Genomic DNA, 11167 nt, shown 5'->3' with positions numbered 1-11167 from the left:
GTGACCCAAAGACTTACCAGTTACTATATATGCATACATATACCAGGGTAGTTTAGTTTTTTTGTTGAGAGTGCGAGAGCGAGTGAGAGAGCATGTGCGAGTAGGGGTGAAGGACAGAGGGAGAGAGAATCCAGAGCAGGCTCCATGCTCAGTGTGGAGCCTGATGCACTGCATCCCATGACCCTGGGGGATCATGACCTGGGCTGAAATCAAGAGTCAGACACTCAATTGACTGAGCCACCCAGGTGTCCCCTGGGGTTGCTTAGTTTTAAAACTGGGGTCATGACAAAATATAAAAGCGCGTTTTCCCATTTAGCAATAGTTCAAGGGCAGCTTTCTTCCCCAGTAGATTGCCACAGCGCCTTATGGTAGACAGTTCATCCACTACTACGAATCCTGTCTTCTTTAGCTAAAACCCAGTTTCATGTGGTGTGGCATTGCATGTGAATGACAATTCTTCAGCCTCTTTGCACCTAGGTGTGGCCCTGTTACTAAAGAGCCAAGAAGATGTAAATGGAAATATCACATGAAAGTTCCGGGATACTTTAAGAATATCAGTTTTCCTGTATTCCTTCCTCCCCTTCCTGTGGCTTGGAATATCAGCCATCATCCTGTAACATGACATTGAGAAGCATATCCTTGAGTGAGGATTTAGGAGTAGCTGGAACCTGGGTTCCTAATGACTGTCATTATTAAATATTACCAACATTGGTTCTGGACTATTTCTGGCTGCCTTTTAAACAAGGAAATAAACCTTTCTGTTTAGGCCACTATAGTATCTCCTTATTAAACATGCTGCAGGTCATTTGCTTTTATTAGGAATAAACAGTGAATGATATAGAATGCCTTTTTCTACATCTATTATTGAGCTGACCAAATCATCCAGTTGAGCTATTAAGGTGGTTAACAGCATCCCCAGAACACACTTTATACAGTGTATTCTTTCAATAGGACTGCCACTGGCTTTAGAGTATTTTGCCCATGCATTCAAAAACAAGAACAGACTAAGTTATCTACTTCAAATTTTGGTGTCTGGGTTATAAATTTTGGAATGCACAGCTTTGTTTACCAAACTAACTGAATGTTTTGTAGGAAATGTGTTCATCCTTAGTTTCTAAGTGTTCTGTTATGGATTTAATCTTTTGACTAGACTTGGGGGAGACTTTCAAAATGGTGAGAATCCCTTGTGACTAGGTCTAGGAGTATGGTTTCCTATAAATATTTTTTGCTACCCTTCTATCCTTGATGTTCAGGGTGTCTCAGTATTCATTTGAAACTCACCAAGGTTTTAAACATCTGTTTTGTTAGTTGAGGAGGTGAACTTACAGTTATAGGTAAGTCACCTCTGTTCATGTGCTGGAAATCAGGTGGACAGGCTAACAGCAAACATGGAGTAAGTCTTTGCTAAGTGCCACGTAGCACTGTAGTCACTTTACATACATTAACATTTAATTCTCAAAAAAGTTCTGCTCTCCACAGAGGAGGAATCTGAAGAGGATAAATTACTTACATGGCTTCTTAGAGGCAGCAGTGAAGCTAAAGCGCGGAATCACAACCGAGGGCTGCCTTAATTATTTCAGACTGTTTGGGGTTTCAGAAAACCTCGAACATTAAAATCCTAAGTATCCAGTGCCTGTAACATGGCAGTATGCTTTTACAATGTTAACTCTTAAAATCCTACTGTTACCTCTGGAAGTGGGATGAAGTATTCAAGAATCAAAGAGCAGAATGTTCACACTTTTTAAAACGCAAGCTTTCAGGGCAGCTGGGTGGCTCAGTTCTCAGCTCAGGTTGTGATCTCATGGTTTGTGAGTTCGGGCCCTGCTAGGGATTGTCCCTCTCTCTCAAAAAAGAAACTTTAAAAACAAAGCAAAATGCAAGCTTTCTCGGAATGAACGTGGTATAATTGGGAATGCACTGGACAAGGGGAAAAAGGGCCGGGATTTTTTCATTCCAGTGGACATTAAATGCAAACCCTGGACCTTAAGTGCCTTACCTATGTAACGAAAATCTTGGCTCATCTCACCTGAGGACCCTTCCTTTGTCCTCCCCGGCCCCACCTCTTTCCAGATAGAAAATGTCAGACTGATCTTTAACACCACCCCACCCCCACTAAAACCCCACATGGCTACCACTCCAGGACCCTCTCCTACTGTTTTCTTCCAAAGAAAACAAAACACCTAGTTGGAAGAATTTTATATTTTTGTGTTGGGTCAGCATCTCCTACATTGGATATACTTGATTTGTAGACACTAGTAATCAAGCACTACTGGTGTTTTAGAATATTACCTTTGCTGTCTACCCTGAATGTTTGGTCTGTAAATTTACACCATTTTTAACAGGTAATATTCATGTTCTGTTGTTGTCATTTACCCTGTTTTCAACATTTACCATCTCCATAGCCCATTTATGCTCACAGATAAAGCAGGCTTCTAGCCTAGTCTTAAATTCACTAAAGAGATAAAAGGAGAGGAGTGGCCTCCTAAAGCTATGGAAAAACGTGGCATTATCAAAACATGAAAGGACGATCTTGTGGCTGAGAGAAGTGCTCATTCTTGGCAGAATGCAGAAAGGCAGGAAGCACACAAAGTTAGAGAAGAGTTAAGAGCACTCAAGCATTCCATTTGATCGCAAAAACTTTTAGAGCATTAGGAAGTCATTCAGGATTTTCCAGCCCGGGATCAGGTGGCCAGATCTGTTAGAGCATTCTGGTGGTGGCAAGTGTAATGGTTCAGAGATCTAAGAGGCAGAATACTGCACCCCCCATCCCTCAACCCCCCACAAGCCAAATCAGGGCAGTGACAGAGTGAAGGCAGGGGAGGGCATGATGTAGGCTTTAGCAATAGACTGAACGAGGGGCGCCTAGGTGGCTCAGTCGATTAAGCATCCAACTTCAGCTCAGGTCATGATCTCGCAGTTCGTGAGTTCGAGCCCCGCGTCGGGCTCTGTGCTGACAGCTCGGAGCCTGGAGCCTGGAGCCTGTTTTGGATTCTGTGTCTCCCTCTCTCTCTGCCCCACCCCCACTCATGCTCTCTCTCAAAAATAAACATTAAAAAAAAAAAAGAAAAGAAAAGAAATAGACTAGCCGAGACAAAAACTACTGAGTGGCTATAGATGCAGCAGGAATCAAGAATCCATGAAGACTCAGACAGGTGCTTTCAAATAAAAGAAATGTAGGGGGAAAGGGGGAGGAGTCCGAGGTAACAATGAAAGCTACAGATAACCACTGATGAATATGGATCTGATGTCAGCAAGGAGGTAGAAGCTTGAGACAAGGTCTAAGCCCATCTAGCGGTTAACTGCCCGGATGTGCTTAGAAAAGTCCTAAGGACTAAATCCTGGGGACATCACATTTAAGGGATAGAGAAAAAGAAACAGTCACAGAGGTAAGTCCAGAAACGGGTGAGCAGGATCCTGGATGGGTTCAGGATAGGGGAAAAATACTGCTCATCAGTGCCAAGTCTCCACCCAATATATCATGGATTCGTCTCCCCACTAGAACGGAAGATCCACAAGGGCAGGGGTTTCTGGCCGCTACTCTATCTGCAGTGCCTACAAAAGCGCTGGGCTCCCAGTAGCTGGTCAACTACTTGTTGAAGAAATGAAGGCTGAGGCCTTCAGTAGTCACTGAACTTGATAAATAGAAGGCACTGATGATAACCAGGCCACTTTCAGGGCACCCCTGACACACACACACCCCTATCCTGTTCAACTCTGCCTAAGCATCACTGGGAGTCGGTCTCCTGGAAGACAGGATGTTGAGACACACAAGTTCGCCAATGAACTAGGGGATAAAAATCTTGTGTGTAAGCCTCATTCACACATTTTGCTGGAAGTTGTGTCTGGGCAGACATCATCATTATACTGGGTTCCTCTTAAAGACTTTATGAAATAGCTAGAGCCTAGAAAAGTTATACAAAACATCTGAACATGCAAGTAATTTTAGATTAAAATGAGTCTTATGGGAGAATGAAGAAGTCACTCATCACTTATGTTTTAGGAATTTTCACATTCGCTTAAAACTCAGCATAGCTAGATGATCTTTTACAGCTCCCATGCCCACCAATTAGCGCTGGCAAAGTTCTAACTATACGTAGAAGTTGACAGTTCCAACTGGCAAGTACCAGATTTTGTGCTAAAGAACCCCAAACAGGGCCTTGCAGTTTCTGAGGTAGAATCCTGCCCAGACAGGTGAGCTGCTTGGGATCTCAAAGTCCTTCATTGGGCTCTATCAGCGAGGCACAGCTCTCTTCTCCCACCGACCAGCACAGCAGGACTGTAAAGGACACCCAGTGCACAGCAGGTGCTAAGAATGGACTATAAACAGGAATTTTTCCTTCAAACCATAAACATAACAAAAAATCCACCTCTCTTTTCCAGCTTTGTCCAGACCCGCAGGGCCTTGAGCAGTTCATCGGGTTCCACAGCATGAAGTCTCCCTACTTCCTCTATAGGCAACGGTGCCCTTTAGGCTGGTCGTCTCTAAATGCAACAGGCTCTGTGTCTCCTACTTTACTCAAAACTCCACAAAGCGTATTTGCTACATGGGTATTTATTCAAGGACTTTCTATATTCAGTTCACCACTTAAATCACTGCTAAGCTCTTTTCAGATCTATTTGCATCAGTCCTTCATCTTGGATGGTGAAGTCAACAGGCAAGGGTGAGCCTGTTAGTTATGGCTGACAATGACTGGCACGGCGTCACAATCAAAGAGCTTGGAGGGTAAATGCTTGTGGAGAAACAGGATGAGAATGGAGAGGAGGGTCCTGAGTAAGGGCCCAGACAGGCTGCCCCACCCACGGAACCTGAGGCCTGCATTAAGGCCTGGGATCTGCTTTCCCCTCTGCCCTGGAAGGTCCTCTCTGGGTGATTCTAAGGCACAGTGGTGAAGGACATGCTTGGCCCACTAAGTGTGGTCCTCTCGTCTAGTGGCAGCCCCTCGCCTGGAAAACAGTGCAATAAGCATTCCATTTAGAAGATCTTCTCAAAAACAAGCAAGCAGCATTCTCTAATGGAAATGGAGACAAGGTCTTTCTTGGAAGAGAGTGCCCCAGAAGACACTCTCTGTCCCAAGACCAACCAGGTCCCTTTTTAAGGTCCCTGAGAACAGCAGCCTGGGAGCAGCCGAGACTTTCAAAGGCTGACAAGGCACAGAGTGGATGGATGAAAAGAGAACAATACACGGAAAAAACACAACACAACACAACTTTGGCTTATAAAACCTCCAACCTGAGGCGGGGACATCAGTGTCCACCCACATGCAGAAACAGATGATTGTAGCAGATGGTTGTCAGAAATGCTTTAGCATTTCCCCACACTGCCCACACCCCAAGCCCTGCGCTACCCACCCCCACAACCCCCCCCAACACACACACACACACACACACACACACACACACACACACACACACAAGTAGTATCTGCAGAATAAGTCAGAGGTTGGGATCCAGAGCCTGACGTCGGGATAGAACTCTTGGCACTCCGCACTAAATCACCGTGATTAGTCCTATCTAGACAGCAACATTCACACTGGCCTAAGCTCGAGCGGCAGGGTCTGTCTCGTGAAAAGTTAGGCTGCACCCAAGACTGCCAGGTCTGGAAAGTCTTTCACTTCTCCTACTTCGCTGAAAGGCTGTCCGCCCTGGTTGAATGTCAGCTTATACCGTAACCGGATGGGCTCCTGGGCAAAGATAGAAGATGTTAAATTAGTGGGGAGAGACACAGACCAGCCCAGAACTAAGAGCCTTTACCCACCCAGTAGTCACCAAGGAACAACATACGTATGTAAGCTCCACCCCAGTGAGACCTCCCAACAACTGTATGACAGGAACACCTGGCCGGGACCCTTTGGGACGACAAACACGAGGGAAGCCAGTCATACATCCTGGGAGCACTCCCACACCTATGCAGTCCTGAGGTGGACCTTGACTTGGAGGCCAGCTAAGGAGGACGGGCAGGCCTCACCCTTTCAGATGACTCCAGGGTACTAGGGTGAGTCTGTATCACTCTCTTGGTTCCCAGCTATGGCCATCCGGTCACAGATCCTCTTTCAATAAGCCCCGAAGGAAAGCAGACTCAGTGAGGAATATTCCACCACCACTCCCAACCAGGGACTTTAGAGCAAGACCTAAATACACATCTCTCAACCTACCACATTGCCTCCCTAGAGTTGAGGCCCACCCCCTCACCCCATTCCCCTGCTAGCAAAAGTGCCAGAACATACTTTGTGTGGATTGTCAAGCAACAGCATCTGAGAGATCACAGCTGGAGGCGTCAGCGGACTGAATGCAGGGAGCTTGGAGCTGGATGCCGGCTGCAGCTTCACTCTCATAGACTATGGGGGGGGTGGGGGGAGGAGGGGGCAGAGAAAAATCCAACATCTAACTGATTCCTAATCAAGTACAGTGTCAAAGAGGGAGATGAGGTAAACGGGAAAACTTGACCTGTACCCACCACCTGATTAAAGGGTCCAAAAGTCCTTCCTTTCCATAAATAGAATGTACAGCTGGCTTCCAAGAGGCAGCATGAGGAGCTAAGGCACATCTTGGGCTGCATTCTCATTCTGCCTCTTACTAGCTCTGTGATCTTGGGCAAATACTTAACCTCTCTGAGCCTTGGACTAGAAATTTATAAAATAGAAGTAATAGCAACACATGTCCCACAAGATTACCATGAGGATTAGAGAATGTATGTCTTTATTTTTGTCTACCTTAGATCTTTACTTTTAGGACATTCCTCCCATGTTCACTATGATGCTGGTATGGCTGTTAATCAGGGGGCCCAACTTCCCATGAAAAGCAGTGGATGAAAGATCTTCACTGGCCAGAGTACCTTCTATTCCTGAACACAAGTAACCGGTCCAAGTTGTGCAAGTAACACCAACAGGGTGAATCCTAGCCCTTTCTTGGGTACCCGATATGCATGCCTCGTGCCAGGGGAAAGTTTCCTTTTGAGGTAAAGAGGTTTAAGGACTATGTAACTCTGGAGATGCTAATAGCCATTTCCATGCTCTGTGGAGTCTGTCACAGAAGATGCTCCAAAGAAGAAAAGTCAAGAGTGGAAAGGGATTCTTAAGGAATCGTTTTAAGATTTTATCTGGATTCGGACATATACTGAAGTCAGATATTCAGAGACCTCCAGTTAAATAAGCCAATAAAATTCCCACCTTAAACTACTTTGAAGATGGTGTCTCTTACATGTAACTAAAGCTTTATTGAAAGAGTCAAAGGAGCTGGCCAGCAGAGGACTCACCTTCGGCACAGCCACTTGAAACATGATGTCCCAGACAGGCTGGGTGGCAGTGCTCATCATGGTCAATAGCAACACCTGCACCTCTGGGTGACCAGGGGCCCCGGTCTGGGAAAAGTGGAGCAGAATTCTGAATCCGTTCCGGTCATACACGATGAGAGGCGGTAGGCTGCCTGGTAGAGAAGGACCGAACCGAAAGGGTTAGCACGACTGTAAACTCGCCAACAGCCCGGTCTGAAAGAGACGTGCGTGTGGTTATCACCCAGTGCTACGCCTTCTCCAGTCAACGCAGCTCCGAGACTTACCTCCTTGGTCCCAAGCTTTCTGCGCAGCCACAACCCAGCCCTCACTACTTCTAGCTGGATTCCTAGAGCCCGTCAAACTGATCTCTCCCACCATCCAGACATCTGAAGCTCATTACCAGTTGGAAAAAAAAAAAGAACTTTTTTGAAGGAGATAGACTAAAATACTATAAGAACACTAGATAAAATACAGAATATCATAAAGAATAAAATAATAAAAAAAAAAACCCACCATTATTTCTACCCAGAAATAAGCATTGCTAATAACATTTGGGCCTATTTCCTCCTCATCTCTTTTGTATGACTACATACACACACGCTTCTTACATTTAATTTTACAAAACTGTAAAGATGCAGATTTCTTCAAATCAGTAGGTTTAATCACATTCCAATGGAAATCCTAACGGGATTTTTTAAATTCCATTAAGAATTGATTCTAAAGCAAATGGAGGGGAGGGGGGTAAATTCAGGAGTCTATCCATTTAAAGACAGGGAGTAAGGGCTATTTGCATCCATAAATACTCAAAAGCACAAAACTGAGAGAAATGTAAAACAAAGAATGCACAACAGACCCAAAAGGGGAATTTAACATGTTAGAGCATCTGTTTCAAAATCAGTGACTGATTCACCAAGTGGCAGACAACTATCTAACCTGGAAAAAAATTTTTTTAATGTTTATTTATTTTGAGAGAGAGAGAGAGAGGGAGAACGAACAAGTGGGGGGGGGGGGGGGAGAGGGAGACACAGAATCCAAAGCAGGCTCCAGGCTCTGAGTTGTCAGCACAGAGCCCAACACAGCTCGAACCCATGGACCATCAGATCTTGACCTGAGCAGAAGTCGGATGCTTAACCAACTGAACCACCCAGGCGCCCCTGTAAAAAATTTTTTTAATGAAAGATCTTTACCTCATGCCAAACATCACTCATCAAAATGCACGTTCTATAGTTTAAAAATGAGACTATCAAAGATTTAAAAGACTGAAAACATTCTTGAGGCTAGGCGGAAAGAGGCAACCTTTCTGGAGGGATCTTGGTTATGCAGAACAAAATTTTAGATGTCTACACCCACATTTCAAAGAATATATCCTAATGAACTAATCAGGAAAATTTAAAACAATGCGTGTCCAAAGATGTTCGTTGTAGCACTGTTTTTAACAGCAAACAACCAAAAACAACACAACTAGAAATAAAAATTATCCTTCAGAAAAGAATTCAAAAGCTGAATGATGGTACCATGATTATACATATGTATGATAACATTAAAAAAAATAAAGGTTTTGAGTGGCCTGAGTGGTGCAGTCAGTTGAGCGTCCAACTCTTGACTTCCACTCAGGTTGTGATCTCACGGTCATGAGATCAAGCCCTGTGTCGGGCTCTGAGCTGAATGAGGAGCCTGCTTAAGATGCTCTTTCTCTCCCTCTGCCCTCTCCCCAGCTCTCGCACATTTGTGCATGCTCTCTAAATAAATAAAGGTTTTGAAGAACAGTCGAGAGCATGAAAAAACGCTATGGCTTATGGTAATAATGCAGGCTATAAAACAGTCTATATATACTGTGGTGCCAATTTATTAAGAATATATATGTACATGGCTAAAACAAGAAAATACATTAAGGTATGAATAGAACTTCCGTTTCCGGGTGAACAGTACGATTTCATTTTCTCTATTTTTTCTGAAATTTCTACATTGAATATGTATTTTCTCACTTTTAATTTTTTAGACATTCTTTTGTAATAGTTTCAGATTTACAAAATGTTACAAAACGCAAAGAATTCCCATATGTTAACATTTTACATAACCACAGTACAATGACCAGAATCAGGAAACTAACATTGAACATGTATTATTTTTAAGTTAAAGTAAGTCTTGGAAGGGCTTACCAACTGTTTAAATTCCTATGCCTGTATCCAGGGCTCTTTGCAATCTGACCCCAGCACACTGAGCCACAGGAGAGCCATGTGCCCAGAGAGAAGGGCCTGCGCTGTATTTCTAAAGACCCTGGGTGTCTCCTGCTCACATGCCAGTGTGCTGACCCTATGCAGTCACCTTACTTACTGGGCCTGCTGTTCCTTTCCTTTGTAAGGAGGTAACCTCTGCTCTCCTGCTCTAATGAGGACCCCTAATGGAAGACGACCACCAGCCAAGTCCTTCCTTTCCTACTAATCCCACCTTTTTGGAGTTATTTCTGCCACACTTGACATTCCCTTCTTGAATTCCCAATGAGTGAGCACCAGGTCTATAAATAGAATCAAGCCCCCTAGTTAGATTCTGCCTGCCAATAGCCTTCACCTTTAGTGTCAGTCCCAAGACAGAGAAATCTTTATGAAAAATAATAGCTAAAGAGACTATGAAGCCACCTCCTTACCCTCTGCCCCCAGGCCTAATCTCTACCACTCAACTTCCCCAGTTTCAGAGCCACCTCCTGCCAATTCACAGCAGATAAAGCTGGCCATCTAATAGCAAGGGGCGGGGAGGTGAAATTGTACTTACTGGGTTTAACAGACTCCAAAGGGACAAACACTTGAGCCAGAGGTGTATTCTGGGAGGATGGGGAAGAAGACAACGGGCCAGCTTCCCAGGACCAACCTGGAGAGGACTTAGTGCCGGGGGGCACTTCCTTAGGGATACTCTTCTGTGGAACATAATTCCTGCCATTAAAAAAAAAAAAAAAATGTATCAAGACTAGCAAAAATTGTAGACAATTCCGGAATCTGAAGAACGAGGTTAAGGAAGGGGAAAAACAAGAAATATGTGTGTCTGTGTGTATTTTAGAGAAATAGGACTCTAGACATGGAATTTAACCTGTGCTTCAGTCTTCTCATCCGTAAAATGGGAATAATTTAGCATCTACTTCATGGGGCTGTTATCAGAATTAAATGAGAAAATGTATGAAAAACACTTAGTGGGCTGTGTGCACATAATAAGGACCCAATAAACTAGAGATGTTATTAAGATAATCAAGGTTGCAGCTGTCAGGCAGCCTCTGACAACAAGCCGCTCAGTCAGGTTACCTTTCTTGTACGTGATCACCAGAGTAACAAGAGCTGGGAAGAGGAGAATTCCAATTTTACACTGACCTCTTCATTCACACTTCATGACTTTGTCCATTGGGAACGCAGATTGCAAAATTTTTACTACAAAATGAAAACTCCAGTCCAGACAGAAGCAGCCCACCCAAATCAGGAAGACTACTGGCCCCCTGTTGAATGGTTAGGAATAAACGGAAGGAAACCCTCCAGGGGTGCAAACAAGAATGAGCGCCCGGCACATCTCTGTTGCCACCAGGGCCCTGTGCCTCTACCGTGGACACGGACGCACTCAGGCCATCTGCAAGAAGGCAAACCGCTCCAACCTTTCCAGAGGCAAACCAGCCTGTCCGTGTGTTTGCATCCACACCCTAGAGCACCTCTAGTTCTAGGAATCTGTACTACAAAAGCATTCCAAGTGCCTCCAAACAGAAAGCTGTGTAAATACCCACAAGAGGGAAATGACTAAATATGTGTACACTGTATGCACGTGAATTATTAAACTATAAGAATGAGCCAAAGTTATATAAGTTGATATGCACATGTACCAAAGATGCGACATGAAAAAAACCGCACTGGAGGACAGGTTGTC

The 11167-nt window shown here is 44.4% G+C and overlaps 1 protein-coding gene across 1 annotated transcript in view; it reads right to left on the bottom strand.

Annotated features, from left to right (window-relative positions):
- Window positions 1-5368: 5368 nt before the first annotated feature.
- Window positions 5369-11167, bottom strand: part of GGA2 (golgi associated, gamma adaptin ear containing, ARF binding protein 2) — a 33411-nt gene continuing 27612 nt past the window's right edge. Inside the window, exons 14-17 of the mRNA XM_047839089.1 lie at window positions 10040-10197; window positions 7253-7422; window positions 6225-6335; window positions 5369-5681 (exon numbers count right to left, since the gene is read on the bottom strand). Of these exons, the coding sequence (XP_047695045.1) occupies window positions 5571-5681; window positions 6225-6335; window positions 7253-7422; window positions 10040-10197 (550 nt within the window). The 3' untranslated portion in view covers window positions 5369-5570. The remainder of the gene's footprint in view (window positions 5682-6224; window positions 6336-7252; window positions 7423-10039; window positions 10198-11167) is intronic.

Source organism: Prionailurus viverrinus, chromosome E3 (assembly GCF_022837055.1).
Source record: "Prionailurus viverrinus isolate Anna chromosome E3, UM_Priviv_1.0, whole genome shotgun sequence".
In the NCBI taxonomy this organism is placed as follows: domain Eukaryota; kingdom Metazoa; phylum Chordata; class Mammalia; order Carnivora; family Felidae; genus Prionailurus; species Prionailurus viverrinus.
This window is presented reverse-complemented; position numbering and strand designations above follow the sequence as displayed.